Below are 19,550 nucleotides of genomic sequence, written 5' to 3'. Positions count from 1 at the left end.
AGGTGCTCTTTGTTTGGATGGACAGCTCAAACCAAACAGCGTAGCGTAGCACAACAGTGTTGAGCGTCTTCCGTCTGATTACGTAACAGAACTTTGCATTCCCGTCCCGCATTTCCATGCTATTGCTATCATTTTGACAAGTAAAAACTTGACATTGCATTGATATCTTATCATCGGCAGGAATTAATTAATTTCTTTGATTATTTTATCAAAGTGAACCTTTGTTAGATTTATCATAGTGTCCCATTAACTGTTAAAAAGACTAAAAGTTGGCAAATTACCCTGATTGTGCCCCTTCCTCATTAGTAATCGCAAATAGTTTTATTTCAGACTGCCACAGACTCATAAAATGCTACTAAAGCACAACCATTTTTTATAAACTGTGGCTGCCCCATGACAGCCAAATGACAGATTCAATGTTTTATGTCAATGTCATATTAACGTCATAACAAAGAGAAGAAAACGCGAGGTCGAGCAATATTGTTGGTTCTTGAAATAATTTGTTGCCTTGCTTGTTGTGTTGTGCGGTGCCGGGTATAACTTGGCTCTTTGATATATTTTTAATATAGATGCATTGCATTTTAAACGTCTAAATGTCTGCACTAAACGAAGAAATTGTACGCAATCTTATTGGAAATTCCAGCGTACCATTAGTATTCCGTGGCTTTGTACAAAATTGGTCAATATGCCAATGGAGTATAGATAAGTGGTGCTCAGTTTTTGGAGAAAAAGAAATACCTTTCAGATGTCTGAAAAGGGATTTTTTGTCGGATGAACCTTGCTGGGAGAGAAGATGCTCGGTTAAATCAATGACTTTTAAAAGTTTCATAGATGGTTCGGCATCGAGTGACGAATGGATGTATTTTGACTACAAATATCTTTATCAATGGTTTAATGGAGACGATGAACTGAATAAGGTAAATATTTATAAAAAGTTTGGCATTGTGTGATGTCATAAGCAAAACGTTTAAGTTATTAATTATTAACTATAGTGGTAAATTGTAGGGAGTTTCATGGGAGCAATTCGGATACTCCGACAAGGGTGCTTCAGACGCGACGCTGTGGGTCGGCAGCAGTGGCGCGCACACGCCGGCACACAAAGATACCTATGGTGTTAATATTGTCACTCAATTATATGGAAAGTAAGTAACAAACCTTTTTGTGTTTCTATTTTAGACAAAAAGCAGGACACTGTCAAAAAATGTTTTCATTCTTTTCAGAAAACGTTGGATTTTATTTCCACCAGAAACAGGTGGATTGAAACCCACTAGAGTGCCATATGAGGAGTCCAGTGTGTACAGTGAATTAAACTTCTATTGCCCTAACAATTTAGATGTCTTCAATGGTGAGTAACAATCTACTAACCATTAAGGATTGGATCACTTTTGCAAATAGGTTTTATTAATATGGATCTTTTTGTTCAGGTTTGACAGGTGGTCGCACAGTAGAGCTGTCAGCTGGAGATGCCTTGCTGGTACCTAGGGGATGGTGGCATTATGTGCAGAATGTGGACCCTGTCAATATTGCACTCAATATCTGGTTGCCCCATGTATGTTGAATTTTTTTTTTGTTTTCTCAAAGCCATGCCTCCAGATGAAAAGTTGCTTATAAATGAGCTTATGATAACTCTTTGGCTTCATAATATTGGCATTAAGGGACATGGCACCAAGCCATGTCCCCAAATGGCTAAGTTTATTAAAAAAAAACTTGTATACATAGCAAATTTTCTTTTTTTTATTTACAGGAAAAAGATGGCTCAGCAAGAGTGTCTGAGGCCCTTATAAAAATATTTGTAGCACAAATATGTAAGGATTTGCCACAAGAAACTGCTAGGCTTCTTGTTAACCCAAATGAAGTAAGTGCCAAAGAATTACTAAATCAATCTCAAATTATAAATTGTAATCATAAACAAACATTTCTTTAATAATTCACCCTTATTAGGGCTCATTTTGAGTTTCCTAAGAATCACTCTTAAAATGAAATGAAAGCCATCATCATTGCACAAAGCTACCTATACTTCTTATAAGTGTATGTTTGCATTACTGAACCTGACCTTTATCCAAACATTTATTATTAATAACATAATATCTAATATTAGCTCTGTGCTCATCACAAATGAGTCAGTGGCATTGTGTGACGTCATATATGCCATTTACTAAGGAGGAATGTTATAATGGTCTCTGGTAATTAGAGGATATCCTCAGACCATGAAATTAATGAGCTAATGAGTTTAATGTAGTCTGTATCTATTGTATTGTAGAGCATAATGCAATGTCATAGACAACAATATGTTTGTAGTTTATTTGAGAAATAATTTTTGAGCTTCCTAATCCTTAGTAATGTTATAGATCAAATATTTGTTTGTTTCTTACTTTTAATGGTTGAATAGAATAACCAAATTAATTTGATTTAAAAGTATTGAGAGTGGGTTGAAACCTGAGTGAAGGAAGGACAACTATTTCTGTTTGCATGAAGCAGTTCTCTGAAGAGAGTTAAAAGACGAGGAAAAGCATAAATATAAATACCTAGGTCTTTATCATCTAAACGACACTTCAATGTTTTATTGAGGATAATAATATTTTTTCTTACGAAATCTTTTAAAAATAATCCTGACGACATCTCACATTTTACCTAACTCGGTCCCAAAATCTCCGTGACTCGATAATTTGAAGCGGAAAATAAATATTTTATTACAGTACTTATAATAGGGTAACAACGTTGTTTAAATCATGATAGATGCTGATGTTGCATGCACAAATAATTAGCGGTATCAAACGACTTTAATAACAACGGCGAAAGTGAAATCTTGTATGTTCGTGCATCTGAGATTACAAGGCTAATATTAGGACTAGACTTAATACATCTTACCTAGCTAGACAGATAAAATCTTCAAATACGAATGCGATTGTAGCGTGCGCTTTGTTTTAAATTTGTGTAAATAATATCTCATTGCCACATCGAAAGCTAATTTATGCTAAGCTGAAACGTGTTTATGCTCATTTGTAATTGTTTGGTCAGAGTCAAAGCCTCTCTTATTTCAGTCCCGTGTTCCTTTTTTTACGAATGTAATATGTTTTCAGGACGACATAGCGGATACACCGTTGTCTGTGCTATTTTTACAACTAGACACAGTTGCGAACGCGTATCTTGACAACCGTCGCAAGCTGCGGCGTGCCAAGCGACAGCGCACGTGCGACGACGAGCCGGCACACACCGTCAGCGAGGAATACGACCTGAAAACATTACTAGAAAACAAAGCTAACAACTTAGAAATACCAACAAACATCACTAGTGAAGAACTCGTTAAGTTAATCAAACTGAACCTCTCGGAATACACGAATAAGGACAGGCCTCTGTGTGACGATGAAATCGATGGCTCCACGACAGCCCTGTGTTTGACTAAAGCGATTATCGATTCGTATAGCGATGCGAATGTTATCGATTTGGTTAAGCAGAATTTGTTTGCTCGCTTGAGCTAATTTGTAACGAGTAGGTATTCTCTACAGACTGCAGATAAGACTATGCTATAGATGTTCTAGTCTTAAGTTGATCTTTTCATTTTATTATAGAGTAATTGTCTCGAGGAGTATACGTATTAATAAGCAGAAATGTATTCAAGATTTCACTTATTTTAAAGATATATAAGAAGTATATTTCATAGACGTCCTCTATGATTTTATTTATTTAAGAATACAACCGCAAAGTCTCTGCCGAAATAAATACGCCCATATTTGCTATACTGAGTATGCTATGCGGTAAACAAATTAACATTGACGTTCGCGTTCCTGAAACTGAACAAATTGATCGGATACACGATAAGCGAAGTTATTGGCGCATGAAATGCGTGTCGGTGAGTGCAATAGACTATGTAAACAAGAAATAGGAAGAAATTTTAAAAGTTGTCTCAAAAATTATTTAATTATTTATTGAAAACCGTTCCGGTACCGTAGGTTGACTGGACTTGATAGTACTGGAAGTGTGTCGTGCGTCATCATATATTTTTGGAGTGTTAAATAAACGACTGATGAGTAAACTCCGTGTTCATGTAGGAGGATAATAGGTAGATAATTTGTCATGTACTGTAAGTATCGTGTTCTGTATAGGTATTGGGAAGAACTCGTGGCTAAGTCAAAGCCGTGCGGATCGATCGACCATCAGCTAAAGCAACGCTTGGCGCGGTCGGTTCGTGCTATAAATTGCTGGGTCCCGACTGCCATTTGAACATCTTTTACAGTCGTTATGGGTAGGTAGATGACAGAAAGTCTGACAACCAGTCTTACTTAGGAGTATCAGGTTGCCTGGGTATGGATTGAGGAGGTCAGATAGGCAGTCCCTCTATGTAAAACACTGCTACTCTACTCAGTTAAATCTGGTTAGACTGGAAACGGACTCCAACATAGTTAGGAAAACGTTAGATGATGTAACGTGTTGGGTATGTGAATGTGATAGGTACCTTCAGGTGTTCAATGCAACTTGATGTGTCTGATGTATAAGAACTACATTACCTACTGTACTTAATATGAAACAAGTGTATAGTATTGTGATATTAGAATTACAATCTGTAAGATTTATTTCTTAGAAATATAACGTGATTATTTTACTGGAATTTGTGTTTTTATTTTTTTAACTATCTTCTTACCTCAGCTTACATTTATTGCAGGACTTTGTATGGAATAACAATTCCGTTCTCGGTGCCTTCCTGTTTCGTGGGCTTCCACGTCAAATTTATTGAACTGATTTGAATGAAATTTGGTAAACAGCCAGTAGAGTCTGAGAAAGGGCATCGCTTAAGCTACTTTTTACTCAGGGAAGTAGTTCCCTAACTTCTTAATACAAACGAAAATAAAAATCATGTAAGTAAATATTATTTAAATTTATTTAGAACAATCATGATTTCTTAGTCTTGATATAAGAGCGGTAATAGAAGTCCGAGAAGAGAATGACCATAAACAAGTTCTGTGGGATGAGCAGATAGGCGGGTTCGCGCGGGAACGCACATTCGCGCGTCACCACTAGCGCTATGAAATGCACGAACAGGAGCGTGAATTGCAGCTGTGAACATAAATATGACGAGTTAATACAGAATAGGGCCCAGGTTCACTGGTAAGTGGTAACATAAACGTCAGTTTTCTTAAAACAACTGTTCAAGTACTATGAATCTAGAAAAATCTATGGAAAACACAACGATGGTTAGCACGATAGTCGGCCAATTCCTTCAGTAAGGCCAAAACTCAAGCTCAGCAGTTTTACTGGCTATTACTATCTAAGTATTAGGTACGCAGACTTGTTGTGAGTTAGCCTAGCCCACCAGGCAATAGCCATTAGGCTAACAGCTAGGCCCGCAGGTCTAAGGGACTGGCAATCAGCAAAATAAAGGTATGTAGTACCTATATCGTTAAGTTTTCGTTAACGTTAACATTTTGTTTATAAAACACTGCTCATGTCTGGTTACATCGTAGGTACCTACATGCGCGGTGTTCAAAGGTTAAGCGAAACGAATGTTAAGTTTTTATGTAACGTAGTTAGCCAAGTTATTGGTGCTCTTTAGGTATTATCAATGATACCTTAAGAGTAAGTACCTAGGTAGATCAGAAATAAGTTGAAGAGGGATCTTCTCAATGCTATAAGAGCTTCAAAAATCGCGAGCAATGGTCTTGATCTAGCCAAGACATGCATCACAATCGGTACCTAATAGTCTCAATTTTTACTAGGTAGGTAGGTAGGTACTGTAAATATTTGAACTTCTGCGACACCTCTTTGTATACGTACGTAAATGTAATATATACCTACGAAAGTCGGTACGTACCTACATGTCGTCCGAAATAGTGTTAATGAACTTAGTTATATTCCTGCATAAACTAAATGTTTGTAAACGCTGGGAATGTTCTTAATTAATACGAACTCAAACAATTCTATGCGCGTATAAATAATCACGATAACGGTTTACGTCAGCCGTAAGAATGTTTTTTTCACGATGCATGTAGTCACGTTAAGCTGTTTGTCCGGCTATTTTGCCGGTTCCCAACCAGGGGGGCATGCCCCCCTTGGGGGGCGTAGTGGAATACCAGGGGGGGCCGTAATCGGTACGTTTAATTTTCGGAAATAGTACAAAATAGTTAAAATTCATGGTTTTCAAGTGAAGATACATATATCTTCTCTTATTAGATCCTTAAAACATAAATATCTACAAATATCTGTATGGAACTTTTTGTTTTTAATTTTAATGCAAACAAATAATATAGTTGTAAAAAAAATGGGTTTTTGATATTTTTAAACTTAAGGGGGCATGAGAATATTATTTTTGAATTGGGGAGGCTCAGTGAAATAAAGGTTGGGAAACCCTGATATAGATAATTTTAACTATTCAGTTCGGAGTTAGTAATTTGGTAACCCCGGTATTGGTTACCATTAAGCCACAGCAAGTAGAAGGTCGTCAGCTGCATCTAATTAGAGCTCCATATTCTTAGATGGGCACCAGAAAGCATTGATGACTTACGATTTGTACTTGAGTGACGTGCTTCTTCCACCAAATGGACTGTTTGTACGAGTCGTCCCACGTGGTCAGCAGGTAGTAGCCGTACATGATGATGTGGACGATTGAGTTCAAAGTCACCAGCATTGTCACGTGCCCTCCTGTCGAAGAAGTTAATAGGTTAAAGCACTTTCGTAAGAATGTGCATTAGGTGCATAGGTGCATAGGTGTCTACACTACCTACGTTCGTCGTGGTATGTTCATGCCAGCAGTGCCAAGGTACTAGGTATGGTATGTCAACAACGGGTTCCATAACTTTTGTAAAGTCTCCCCTTCGATGCCGAGGTGGTATTGCCCCAAGTAGGTGTTGCGAAACTAATTTGGTTTTTGGCAACTATGTAGGTATCTTCTTGGATTAGTAGTAGGTACCTAAATACCTAAATCATTTAATTCGGAATGCGATAGAAGCTGTGGACTGCAAGTTTTAATAAAACTCTATTGATTCTACGAAGTCGTCAACATTTGTTATATGTGCGGTGACAATAGGGATTAATTAATTGATATGACATCATAAGTTTCATTTAATCTCAGGTTGTTAATTTAAGTTTACCTACCTAGATTTTTGTTGTAGTTATCTTTTTATTATAAAATCACAAAACATACAGTTTTAGGTACATACCTGGTAACCATTTGACGATGCCCCATGCAACTGCCACCATACCAAAGTGATGGTACACGTGTAGGAAAGTAACTTGATTTTGTTTCTTTCTCAGCACGAAGAACACCTATAATATAAGCTAGTTTAGACATTTAGGTACCTAGGTATGCGGCCCATTACATATTTTGTTGTGGGGTACCACCCACCGTACCAACGTGTCATGAAGTACCACCAAATCTTGCAAAAAAATTAAATAAATTCCGTAGGTAGTACTTATTTATTTGCAAGAGAAGTTCTAGTTTCTCCACACTCGGTCTTAACAAAAATTTTTGAAAAACAAACTGCCTAGTCTCCTGATAAAGGCTCTGAATGCGTTAATGGTAGGTATCTACATATAAAAATGATCTTTCCGACGAACAGTTTGTGCTAAATGTTTACTTAATGGAAAGTTATTAAGCAATTGTTACCGTGTCCAGGAGATCAACCAGTTTCATAATAAAGTATCCGTAGCAGACACTCCACGCGTACTCGAGGCTTAGAGGTCCATCGTCGGCCGCTTGGCAAACCAGAGAGTAATGATTCAGCCATCCTAGGGTCAGACTCTGAAAATACATTAGTTGCCAGTAGTTAGCCCAAATTATGTTGCATAATGACGTATTGGTCTCAAAAGGGTCATCGGTGCATTGTAAGGGTCGAATTAAAAGACGGTAATAATAAAATATCGAATTGCAATGATATGTGTTACAAACTTACAACACGATACACAGAATGGATTTGAATCATAGGAAACTACTAATTCGTTTGAAGAAATACCCCTTAAACATAAAGACTAATTAACAATGTGGTCGGATTTGCAGTTTCGTGTTTTTTTAAATATCATGACGCAATCAATTGAAATGAAAAGACTTTGTTTTAGAGATTTTTGAAATTAATAGCAGATTTTCAGGCATCCTTTTATAACAGAAATCTATTTATTATATAGATAGAAGAGCAAAAATTCTTACCTTATAAGCGATAAACGCGCATCCTACTATTTGTATGGCATTATAGGCTGCTATAATACTTCGCAGGTCGTAAGCTGGTCGCTTGCTCATATAGTCTGGCAGCCACCGAAACACAGCGGCTAAATAAAACAGCATTATGCCTAGCCCCGGCCATGGCGTTCGCATCAGAAACCAATCTTGCGTCCTGGGATCTTAACAAATCATTTTTTTTTCTGAGTAACTAATTGTTTTAAAAATGTATCCATAAAGTAAATTAAATGTATGTTTTAAGTACCTGCGATGTCATCATTTAAATAGAAATATAATTTCACTGCACCTCCCAATATAACTGACATAATTTCAACGGATTATCACTATACTAATTATGAAATGCTGACTACACTATCGACCGGCTAACAGCGACACGTTAAACTAAGCATGACATGAAACTTTACGATACGCACCCTGAATAGCTATTTAAAATAAATTTTACATTAATTTCAATACCAATGTAGGTTTGCATTTTAATAGTAGCTGATCTTGTGAACTCTCTCCAAACCCAACTTCGGTAGCTTTGTTAACTTCAAACGCCTTTTTTTGCCATTTGTAAAATGGTAAGGATTATAGGGGAGGGTAGGATATTTGTGCCGCAGGTATTTCATATTCAGAAAAATAAAAAAATGTTGGTGTTATTAATTGAAATAATCTGTTTTTTAGCTGAAACACATAGAAAGTGGTGAAGGGTGGGAATTTTGGGAGCTGTCTTTTGTATCTCGTTGGATTTCATTAGTAGGAAATTCTGAGGTAGTATGATATGCCCCCAATGCTCCAGAATTGGTAAAAATAATTCATGCAAGTCATTAGCCGCTAGAGTGGTATGATGCCCAAAATAATATGAATCAATCAATCATTTTTTATTTATTTTCTCATCATCAAGTACAAGAATATCATAGTACACGTTTCATTGGATATAGAGACTGGTGTCTGTGGTAGGTTGATCCTGTATTACAGAACACCACGCAAACGACTGACGAATGTCAGTAAACATTGTTGACCTCAACTTTTTACCGAAGCAAAATTAAAAATCGTGACGGCAATTGAATAACATCGCATTGTTCTATTATCGAATCAATTGTAAATGAGTATATACTTGAATTAATATCAATTGTCACGTGAATAGAATAGAATCATTTATTTGCCATTAACATGTGTATGCATACATAGGTACACACGCAGGTGCATGTATTTAAGCTGAAGGTACGATTAAGTAGATATGTGCTTAAAATCATGCTTGCCACTTGCCATGGCATGCAAATATTGTAAAATTAATTAGGAATTAACAAAATATAAAAGAAAGTAAATATAGAACTAAAAAATAATTAAAAAAACTACTGAAACGTTTTCTACATAAAATCACATATTTTTTAATCGAGAAACTGAAATCCACTATGGCCACGTCGCATAAGTCCATATAGTTTTGTGCGTAGGTACCTATAAATGTTGATATAATAGTAAGTTGTCATCTACTGGCCGTTTTAAAATAAATTAATACATTATATCATCATCATCATCTCAGCCATAGGAAGTCCACTGCTGAACATAGGCCTCCCCCTTAGATCTCCACAGATACCTGTTGGAGGCGACCTGCATCCAGCGTCTTCCGGCGATCTTTATGAGATCGTCTGTCCACCTTGTTGGTGGACGTCCTACGCTGCGCTTGCTAGTCCGTGGTCTCCACTCCAGCACTTTTCGACCCCATCGGCCATCTGCTCTACGAGCAATATGGCCAGCCCATTGCCACTTCAACTTGCTAATAAGGTGAGCTATATTGGTGACTTTAGTTCGTTTATAAATTATACAATAATTATTAATTATAAATTAATACATTCGAAATGAATTAATTTAAACGTCATGGTATAATATCGGTGTAACAACCTATCATGCATCTAACAGCCCCTGCTTATAACAGCTATGTTTTGACGGATTTCCAAGAAGTCAATAAAAGACAATTAGTGTTCATTATTTGTAACTTTATTATAATTGTATGATAGTATTTAATCATTTTAAGAAATATTAAAAATAAAGCCTATTTCTTGAAGGGGAACTCGGGGTGTTTGTCGATGCCGATGAAGAACGCAAAGTCACAAATGCGTCCAGCTTCGCCCCTGTCCAGCGCGGCTAGCTCACTCATTTCTTTTTCACTCAACTCAAAGTCCCACAGTGAGATGTTCTGTGAAAAAAAATCAATCATAAATTCAACGGGATACTTGGATACTTTCGTTATTTTATAATTTTTCAAGAAATTTTGAAATGAAGAACCTGCCAATGCCTATGGTGTTGGAGTACTCACCTGTTTAATGCGGGCAGGGTTGGTGCTCTTGGGGATAGCGGCCAGTCCTCGCTGCAGCGTGTGGCGCAGTAGCACCTGCGCGGGAGTGCGGCCGTGCGCCTGCGCGATGCGCGCCACCACCGGCAACTGCAGGAGGTCGGGGTACTCGCGCCTGAAACGAATCACGGCTCACTCTATAAACTGTCTTTCTGTATAGAATAGTATACAATATCGTACCGTACCTATATATTTACCTGTAAGTGTTGTTGATTTTGAAAAGGAATTTCTTATCGGAAATAAAATCTGCTTTTGGTGTTCAACTTACCCTGTTTTAGCTGCCAACGCGTCAGCAAGGGCTTTAGATCCAAGCGGCGAGTACGCTACTAGGGGCACGCCTAGCTTGGTGGCGGCGGCCAGCAGGTCGGGCTGCTGGCACAGCGCGTGCACCTCCACCTGCAGGCAGGCGGGCCGCGCCACGCCGCTCACGCGCGCCAGCTGCTCCGCGTTAAGGTTCGACACCCCCACGTGCCGAACACGACCAGACTCCTTCAATTTCAGTACTGTCTGTAAACACAAGAATCTCTGTACAATTTTCTTACTAGGCAAATCGAAGTGGTACACAATTTTTGCGCTATCTTACCACTATAAAACTTTAAGGTTTTTTCAGAAGAACTTCTCCTGGTCCCCATATTTTATTTCTTGAACTGACCACACGATTAACGTTGATGTGATTATGTGAAGAATCATCTCTGATTACCAAAGGTTTTTCTAATTTGGTGCTATTTCGTGTAGTCGATATCGTGCCAGTGGTTGAAGTATTGCTGAATTTTTTGGGCACTTTTAGGACTACTACATTATTCTTTTTGTTTCTAAGCGGAGTTTTAGAATGTTTGTCTTTTATTTTTCTTGCTAAAGTGTACATCATAACTTGAAGGACACTAGGCGACTTCTTATTTTTTCGAATGCGATGCCGCATTTTTGAGCTGTATACACTTACTGATGACGAAACTTTTGAAGCAGATCTGGTAAGTATTTGAGAGATAATTTCCAGGCTGTGATTAGATTTTAAACTGTACTGACAGCCGAAGTCATATGAATCTCTGTTGAATGCGCTAATGACGTGTACATCTGCCCGTGCACTCGATGCGACCGTCCCGGCCTTACACAGGTTGGTGCATGCTGCCTGTTGAATTCCTACACTTTCCAAGTTTTTCGCCCCTTTATTTTGTTTTCCTCTCAAACAACAGAGAAACAGTGTTGTAAATATGTTTTTTGAATTTTTTGTTGCATGAGTGGGTCTTTTTTTTAAAGGAGCGACATTATAGCACTGGCCAAAAGTACGTGTTTTATTAGCTGGGGCAAAAACTTTGTTGTATTCACTGTGCATGTGCAGTGGGTGGTCTTCATGTAAATAAATACACTGCAAGGAAGGCTCACATTTACCTTGAATTTTGATGAAGTTTTCAGTTTTGATAACGTCATTAGAGTTCATGTTGTATTTGGGTATATTTGAATCTAAGTTGGTCTTAGTAAAGTAGTATACTTGAGTATGGTCGACTCCATTATCGGATATATTTCTGAAAGTTCTATTTCTTATATTCCTGTTTGGTCCTTTTGGTACGTTGGGGACCCGTGGTGCATTAGGTGCCTTCGGTGCGTTAGGTCCTCGCGGTGCATTTGCTCCCCGCGGAACATTCGGACCCCGCGCATTTGGTGTATTCAAGTTACTTTTTTTGTTTTGTATAGCACTTCCAACATTCGGTACTGTTTGCGGCCTCTGAGCATTACCTTTTCGATTTTTCCATTTTTCTATACACAATCCACACATACATATGGATTTGAAGTAATGTTTACATTTCTCTTTTATATTGCTTGTCTTGCTTGAGTTACCAACTTTTCCGAATTTTGTCATGGTAGATAAGATTCATTCATTATGTGTTTTGCCTTCTAAGTAGGCCCGATTTGCTCAGAATCTTATTCATATTGATTAATCCATCTTAGAAGAAGTTTTTGCCGGTAAATCAGGACGGTCTATGCATTTCATGAAATAATTCAGCAATACTTTAGTTATATTAAAAAATTAACACATTGTGCACCCCAAAATGACATATCTGTCCAAAAAATCTCAGCTGTCATTTTGCTTTATGTTCTGCAAGTACGTAATGCAAACTCTTTCTTTTTCTGCTATAAGTATTAATTTATTCTAAGTCAAATGTTTTATTTATTGGTGCTTATAATATATATCGCGTTTTTATAAGAATTCCGAAGTACACCACAAACTATTTTGGCACAGACCTTAGGTGTTCTTCTGGGTTTTGAGCTTCTATGCAAATGTATGATACTCATAAGAGAAGCATCTAAGTCTATATTGTCAAGAGCGTTGTTGGAGCAAGCTTTCAAATCGATGCTTTCATAAGATTCCGCCGCACTCTGGTTGCGGTATGGGGCCATGCCGTCGCTCCCGCCGGTACAACACGGGCATACTAATCTTGGAAAAGTGACTTTGTACCATGCCTTTACTTTAGTTGATAGAGATTGCTTACATTTTAAAAACGAAGCAACTGACGTGCCTACGTTCTCCGTAGATATATGAGACGCTTGAGGGTTGTTGTCTTTCGGGAGTCTATTTAATTGATCGCTATCTAAGTTGAAATCTGAAGCGGATAATTGACATACATTTCGTTTGAATTGCTTTACCTTACATTGTCGTTCTGTTATAGGTGAATTATACACTTTTGACCAATAGTAGGACTGCGTATATAGATGTCGTATATACTTTGGCAGCTCTCTGTTAATTTTTTGAGACTCAAGTTTGGGGTCTGATGATGTTTTCATCTTTTTATTCTTGAAAAAATGTACACTAGCCGGCTGTTGATAACTGCAATCTTTATAAACTTCATCACTGCGATATATTGCATTTATGTTAACTTCTTTTATGTTTTCATGATGCCCTTGTTTGATAGGGCAAGATATACAATTGTCTGTATAGGATACACCCATATTCGCAGATTGTTACTTGATATATTCACAAGAGGAAAAGTAGACTATTTGATGAATTATAATTTGGACTTGAGTATATGCATAAAATTTATGTTTAAGAGACTGTTTCTTTCAAGTAAAGGCCATGATGTGTTGACGTGTGGTTGCAGGCAACTGTCAGTAATGTAACACCCGTCATTTAAGTTTAGTATAGAAAATAGTTTACCTTCCATAGTTCAAGTAGGTTAGTGGTGTGGTCGACCTTCATGCTGCCGTCTGGGTTCTTGGGATGCAGGTCCCCGGGCACATGTTCGAATGCAAACGGTGTGTGTATCAGGTAAAGGTCTATGTAGTCAAGATTGAGGTCTCGAAGTGACGCGTCAAAGTATTCCTGAACCAGTTCTGGTCTGTTGCCTGCGAATAAACATGGTGGGGTTCGGATTATTATTTGTGCCGTTTACTAACAAAAATATTGATAAACTGCAAAATTAGCTGTGAAATTCGAATCGTTATTAATATGTATGACATTAAAATAGTGGGCGTAACCGGTCCGATTTGGTATTAACAGTAAATACCTCCTGGCGGCAGTTTGGTGACGACGAACAACTGTTTCCTCCGGGCAGGGTCGCCTCCGATCCAGCGGTTCAACGCTCGGCCTAGTGCCGCCTCGTTCTCGTAGGCCCGGGCTGTGTCGAAGTGCCGATAGCCCGCTTCCAGTGCTGCGTCTACTGCCTTCTCCAGCACCTCATCTGAAGCCTGTGTGTAGATAAAATGTGTGTGCTTCATTCCTGCTACTCATTACACAGATACTATTGCAAGCAAAGGTACACAAACTAACAGTTGCTTAATCTAGCGGCCTGGGCCTGAAGTTGGTTGACACTGGGGTGATAAAAAGTTATGTTTTTAAACAAGATCAACCTATGTTATCGATCTCATTGTTCGTCCACTCAATCTGTTTCTAAGCAATTTCATTATGGTCATTGACGTTTATCAAAATTCACTTTCAGTCCATTTAGATGAAATTTTCAACTAAAATAGGATTTAGGAAGACGCTACAAATTTAGGACAAAATTGTAAACTTTAAAATAAGCAGTTATGTGTAAAATAACTTTAGAACCAAATGGCTAGTCAACATTTTGAAGTTAAGACAACAGTGGCTGGTCCTGAATAATATTGTGTCAGTTGTGTCCTAATGACTTCGCAGCCCCCGGAACTATGTCAGAACAGTGAACACTGCGTGAAGGACAAGTGGTCCCAGGATACGAACGCTTGCCGGGCCTCCACGTCCAGAGGCTTGTCGCACTCCAGCGGGGATTGCGACGGCAGCGGGTCGATCTCATTCTGTAGTGACAAGTGCTCTTGTAACTCACATAACATGTTTTTCCCGGAATATTGCGAAGTGCCTTGTATGATACGCTCCTCTACGGAAATTCATCGAAACAAATGGAACTTTTTCAAAAAATACTTTAATTTTCTCAAAAAAAGAAAAAGCAAAAAAAGTTCACATAATAAAAGTAAGACAGATCAAAACGAGAATGTAGAGAATGCAGCAAAGTCAAAAGAGAAGACATAAAATAGAAGATCTGTACTTGGACAAGGAATTTGTAAAAGTTGTGAGATGACAAAAACATACTAACGGGAAGTTAAAATATATCGGTATGCTTGTTATGTTGTATGTGACCTTCTGGCAATATTAAGCTATTATTTATTGTGTACTATTTGTGAACATTTAATAAAAACTTAAGCTTAATTACAATACTATTTATTTTTATAACTTACTTGCCAAGTGCCGAATCCAATTCGCGGCAAGCGATCGCCGCCTTCTAGTTCAATGTATTCGGGGATAGACATTGTAGTTCTAGTCCAACACCACTGATTTTATTTAATAATGTTAGTTTGTCTGTGTTTATGGTGCTGAGAATCAAAACACAATGCGAGTGAGCGGCCTAGGCGCTGCGGTTTGGGTCGGCGCCAACCTTGACTGCTCACTGCAATTTAGCACCGGTACCGGTTTGTCATAGAGCAGATACGACGATAAACAGTTACGTTGGTCTTCACATCATTTTGTATTCATGGCAATTGCCTCTGTGAAGCAGAACAAGTTGGTCACATTATTATGGTTTTGAAAATGTTTAATTGAACGCGTCTTTTACGGGAGTCAATGAATTATTTAGATAATTAATGATTGCAGATCGTTTATTTTAAAGCTAATAACGAACATTGCCAAAAGTGACTGAACTGTATGCATTATTATGTATAATGTAGGTTTGTATCGTAAAAGACTTGTATTTGGGTAATATTGCAGGAACAAAGTATGCTTGTTTTTTCCCTAACCAGATACAGCATACAGTACAATGGGTGTAACATCTGCCCCCAATAACATCCTTTATCATCGCGGTGAATCTTTGACAAACCAACTGCAATGTTTACAAGTGGATAGGTAATTGTTGGATTATACGATTCTGTTTCTACAATGTTTGACAATAATATAATGTGGTACTTGAGTTGTTGCATGTGTTGTACTGTCAACGCACTTTATCACAATACAAATTGTTAGTCGCAGATAATTGTAGCTATTAGTTACGTAACTGTAATTGCAGTTTTCATTATTTTGTGGCTACTGTTAAACAATATTCTGTTCAACAGGGAACACTTAGGTTTTTTTATTGGGTACCTACCTACAAGCCAACAAAATAATCCGATTTTTTCCTATAGGTCTGTTCGTGTACCTACGTAGATGACTTATCTTGAAGTACAGATCTTGGTCTTTAAAAAGACATTAGGAAATCCACTTCATAATTTAAAAAATAAGCTAAGTAGGTACCTAGTCTCTCGATGTTACCCACGCAGTCAAATCAAGCAAGTATCTATCACAAAAAAACTTGGCGCAAAAAACAGGATTTATTATAAGACGCATATTACATAAGTTTCTTATCTAATGAGCTATTTAGCTTAAGTAACGTATTGCGTAATAGGGAATTCTTGTCATTACGTACTTAATTACTTATTTATAGCTAAGTGCTTTTGTCACTAAAACTGAATAAGATCATTATAGATATACACAATTATTTAAGTACAAAGTTTTTCCATTCCCGAAATCGAACATGATGCGATACCTACTATCTATTTACAAAATTAACATATAAAAAATTAATAAGCTATTGCGAAAACATATCATATTACATTTCGATTAATCTACAACAAAGGCAATTATAATAGAAATACAAATTAATTTTCCCACAAACCCTTAAAGTAATATCATCCTTTTGTGTACAAACAGTATCTCTTTACCATTCAATTTGCGAAATGTATGAATGAACTAGCGTCACAACACTCGTGAGCTCATTGGTGCGTACAACCCGTAGGACCTCATAGATTGCGGTCACTGATAACACCCCATACATCCCCTGAATGTAAGGCGGGGTTTATTAAAGCCCCTCCCCCTATTATCCGCGCTATATTTTAAGGGTAGCAAATAAAGGGATCGTTTTAGTCGTATTCTACTTTAGTGGCCGGTGGTCATGGATACGTCTCCGGTGCAGTCAAGTGCGAAGTGTGGCTCAGATTTCAGTATTGCGCGGATACTGAGTACTGATAGCAGAAGAAGTGATAACGTAGAAGTTCCGGATTGGTTGTGTTGCACTCGGTACAGGCCGCCTCGGTTACCACGTAAGAATTCGAATATGACATTGAAATTGCATGAAAATAACAGTTTTGAAAGCAATTTTGTGTGAAGTTATTTCAATTAGCACTCCGACCGGTTGATTTACTATTATGACTAAGCACGGAAACGTTAAGATGCTGGCCTACTTCCTATTTTACTAGGGGTTTGCACGCTAGTAGTATATTCTAGAAACATAGCATGTCGTCTCTAAACACGTATCTCATGGAGGAGAGATAGGTGCACCTGGTGCTTCTAATGAATTCAGGTTCCACAAAATGGTCAATGTAGAGTTAACAGCCTTGTCTTGATAACGTTGCTAGACTCTCAAATAAGTTTGAAAGTGACTATGCAGGTCATCAATTTTGTCAGGAACGAACTTAACATCGCGTTCTAGATCATCTGTCAACTTGACTATAGTTATGCCTAATTTGATGCTGGTGCAACATAGGATTTTCTTCTACATGGTTATAATCACTCACCGCATCAATCGCGCACCGCTCAACACCAGGGGCCCGATTCTCCTAATTTTACTTAAGCGCCATTCGATTGACGTTCGACTCGATTCGACTGAGATCCAATCCCGACTCGATTACGATTGAAGCGTATGTGGCATTCCGCTATTTTTTCTTTGAAATAAACGTTTTTATCCTTTTCTGTCATTCAATAATGAATCATTTTTTCTGCAAATGATTTACAATTGCAAAATGATTGTACAGCAAACTACCGTATAGGAAGACCAAAATCACCAAAATAGCAGACCAATCGCACACCAATCAAATGTCAATCGAATACGATTGGTCATTTTCTTAGTAGCAGTATGCCCGATATGGTTAAAACTGCTATTGCGATTCGATTTCTATTCGATTTTGATATTATTAACTTAGGAGAATCGGGCCCCCGGGCGGGATAGACACGCTTGCGTGTGCTGCAGTGCCGATCCTTATTGTCATCATGCAGATTTCTCAACAAAAATGCGCGGGTATTCAGTAAATGAGAGGCCTATCTTTTCACAGCAACGTACAAGTTCAATGATGAGACACTCTACGTAAGCATTTCACTTAACAGCGTACCGTAAAGCTCCAGCCATCACCCATACTGAACTTAGATATCTATTTGGGCCTAATTTGACTTTTGTTCGTTTGCTTTCACATGAATGCGGCGAAACTTTACTTAGTTGTTCTATGTTAAGATGGCTGAGACGATTCGTGCAGTGGTTCCATAAACATGAGAAATGGGTAGTCTTCAGACGTAACGGTGTTTCAACAAAAGAAGTTTTATCTTGAAGACGAGTTCCAGTCTCAGTTTTTGCTGCAGGTGCAGTGGGTAGTGGCGGGGGCCGCGCCCGGCGGTCGGGGCGGCACGCTCGGGTGCCGTTCACGGCAGCACAAGCGGCGGCGCTGGAGGCCGCGTATGCGCGCGCGCCGTACCTCGCGCCACCGGCCTTGCGTGCGCTCGCCGCAGCCTTGCAGCTACGTGACGATAGAGTGAGTGCCTTCCGGGGTGGCAATTGTCACAGACAATGTTAAAACACCTTTTTTCATGATCATTAAGTTAATTGATCTTTACAAACAGTCGGTGCTAGCCAACTACCACCCTTAATCTCAAGTGCTACTTTTAGCACCTGCTATCGAGGTTACTATGTATGTAGCTTCCTAAACAAACAAATGTTAACGAACTATCGAGGTTCTTTGGTTGGAGTGTAGGTTCTTTCATTAAATGAAAGAAGCTTGATGTGATGGGAATCATGTCATCACACGTAACAAAAATAGAAATTCATTAGTTTTTATTTTACTTTGTTTAAAGTTATTAGCTATGCTTACACGTGACATCTACCTATTGTATGCAAATGAACTTAGGTACATTTTGATTCGTAAAACGACTTATGTTCATAAAAATGATACCTACTAGGGACGTGAAAGGAAGGTTGCATTTTACAATCACAAAAAAGTAGCGGTTCCTGTCAACAATTTATGATTTTTGGTTTTCAGATAAAGATTTGGTTTCAAAATCGTCGTGCAAGAGAGAGGCGTGAGAAATGTTCTACCATCGCTCCACCGGTAGCCGTGACGCTGCCTGCGACTACCACAGCCCATGTCTCGTTGCTGTCTCCTTGGACTACCACCAGTAACATCCATGGCAATCAGTATAATATAGCTGTTCAGCAAAGTGCTGGCGAATCACCCCAATATGAAAGAGATAGAAGTAATTTGAGCGTTTCCTCCTGGAGTGTGTCTACAGATGAGGATAGATGCGACTCGCCCTTAGACATAGAATCTATTGAAGACTAGTAGGATAAGAAGACTGACGAACTTGTCAGAAGTAAATTATTGACGACTGTATGGATTTACCATTTACTGTGATATACGACGATGATTTTATAATAATTATGTGAAAAATATATAAATTATAATCTATTTCGTTGATTATTTTATTAACACGGCCTTTATTTTATAATCTGGCAGTTT

General features: G+C 38.2%; 4 protein-coding genes across 4 annotated transcripts; 2 read left to right on the top strand and 2 right to left on the bottom strand.

Moving 5' to 3' along the window:
- The first annotated feature begins 440 nt into the window (after window positions 1–440).
- Window positions 441–4,600, top strand: Hspbap1 (HSPB1 associated protein 1). The gene is made up of 6 exons (XM_021337944.3): window positions 441–917; window positions 1,006–1,142; window positions 1,221–1,345; window positions 1,425–1,549; window positions 1,745–1,855; window positions 3,081–4,600. The coding sequence occupies exons 1-6, from the start codon at window positions 594–596 to the stop codon at window positions 3,477–3,479; spliced, it is 1,221 nt and encodes a 406-aa protein (XP_021193619.3). The 5' UTR covers window positions 441–593; the 3' UTR covers window positions 3,480–4,600.
- A 258-nt stretch (window positions 4,601–4,858) lies between these two features.
- LOC110378596 (very long chain fatty acid elongase 7) lies at window positions 4,859–8,617 on the bottom strand. The gene is made up of 6 exons (XM_021337931.3): window positions 8,409–8,617; window positions 8,135–8,325; window positions 7,598–7,732; window positions 7,152–7,257; window positions 6,497–6,633; window positions 4,859–5,052 (listed from the first exon to the last, which is right to left on the bottom strand). Exons 1-6 carry the CDS (start codon window positions 8,467–8,469, stop codon window positions 4,888–4,890), a joined length of 795 nt encoding a protein of 264 aa, XP_021193606.2. The 5' UTR covers window positions 8,470–8,617; the 3' UTR covers window positions 4,859–4,887.
- Window positions 8,618–10,126: 1,509 nt separating this feature from the next.
- LOC110378600 (aldo-keto reductase family 1 member A1) lies at window positions 10,127–15,421 on the bottom strand. Its single transcript, XM_021337938.3, has 6 exons — window positions 15,201–15,421; window positions 13,997–14,177; window positions 13,648–13,835; window positions 10,768–11,006; window positions 10,464–10,614; window positions 10,127–10,343 (listed from the first exon to the last, which is right to left on the bottom strand). The coding sequence occupies exons 1-6, from the start codon at window positions 15,270–15,272 to the stop codon at window positions 10,200–10,202; spliced, it is 975 nt and encodes a 324-aa protein (XP_021193613.2). The 5' UTR covers window positions 15,273–15,421; the 3' UTR covers window positions 10,127–10,199.
- A 1,476-nt stretch (window positions 15,422–16,897) lies between these two features.
- On the top strand, window positions 16,898–19,447 carry LOC110378607 (homeobox protein engrailed-1-B). The gene is made up of 3 exons (XM_049848683.2): window positions 16,898–17,090; window positions 18,400–18,569; window positions 19,074–19,447. Exons 1-3 carry the CDS (start codon window positions 16,943–16,945, stop codon window positions 19,371–19,373), a joined length of 618 nt encoding a protein of 205 aa, XP_049704640.2. The 5' UTR covers window positions 16,898–16,942; the 3' UTR covers window positions 19,374–19,447.
- The last annotated feature ends 103 nt before the right edge of the window (window positions 19,448–19,550 follow it).

Source organism: Helicoverpa armigera, chromosome 20, assembly GCF_030705265.1.
Source record: "Helicoverpa armigera isolate CAAS_96S chromosome 20, ASM3070526v1, whole genome shotgun sequence".
Taxonomy (NCBI): domain Eukaryota; kingdom Metazoa; phylum Arthropoda; class Insecta; order Lepidoptera; family Noctuidae; genus Helicoverpa; species Helicoverpa armigera.
The sequence above is the reverse complement of the archived record's forward strand: the minus strand, read 5'-3'. Positions and strand labels throughout refer to the sequence as shown.

What these genes read in the sequence shown, in the direction of transcription:
- Hspbap1 (XM_021337944.3), top strand. Translation starts at nt 594, where the DNA reads ATGTCTGCACTAAACGAAGAAATTGTACGCAATCTTATTGGAAATTCC. An exon ending in GTCACTCAATTATATGGAAA is followed by an intron (nt 1,143 to 1,220) that starts GTAAGTAACAAA and finishes CATTCTTTTCAG; the next exon opens with AAAACGTTGGATTTTATTTC. An exon ending in TCAATATCTGGTTGCCCCAT is followed by an intron (nt 1,550 to 1,744) that starts GTATGTTGAATT and finishes TTTTATTTACAG; the next exon opens with GAAAAAGATGGCTCAGCAAG.
- LOC110378596 (XM_021337931.3), bottom strand. Translation starts at nt 8,469, where the DNA reads ATGTCAGTTATATTGGGAGGTGCAGTGAAATTATATTTCTATTTAAAT. An exon ending in TGGTTGATCTCCTGGACACG is followed by an intron (nt 7,258 to 7,597) that starts GTAACAATTGCT and finishes CTTATATTATAG; the next exon opens with GTGTTCTTCGTGCTGAGAAA. An exon ending in CATCGTCAAATGGTTACCAG is followed by an intron (nt 6,634 to 7,151) that starts GTATGTACCTAA and finishes CTTCTTCGACAG; the next exon opens with GAGGGCACGTGACAATGCTG.
- LOC110378600 (XM_021337938.3), bottom strand. Translation starts at nt 15,272, where the DNA reads ATGTCTATCCCCGAATACATTGAACTAGAAGGCGGCGATCGCTTGCCG. An exon ending in TTGGATTCGGCACTTGGCAA is followed by an intron (nt 14,178 to 15,200) that starts GTAAGTTATAAA and finishes ATCTACACACAG; the next exon opens with GCTTCAGATGAGGTGCTGGA. An exon ending in CACCAAACTGCCGCCAGGAG is followed by an intron (nt 13,836 to 13,996) that starts GTATTTACTGTT and finishes GTTTATTCGCAG; the next exon opens with GCAACAGACCAGAACTGGTT.
- LOC110378607 (XM_049848683.2), top strand. Translation starts at nt 16,943, where the DNA reads ATGGATACGTCTCCGGTGCAGTCAAGTGCGAAGTGTGGCTCAGATTTC. An exon ending in CAGGCCGCCTCGGTTACCAC is followed by an intron (nt 17,091 to 18,399) that starts GTAAGAATTCGA and finishes TTTTTGCTGCAG; the next exon opens with GTGCAGTGGGTAGTGGCGGG. An exon ending in TGCAGCTACGTGACGATAGA is followed by an intron (nt 18,570 to 19,073) that starts GTGAGTGCCTTC and finishes TTTGGTTTTCAG; the next exon opens with ATAAAGATTTGGTTTCAAAA.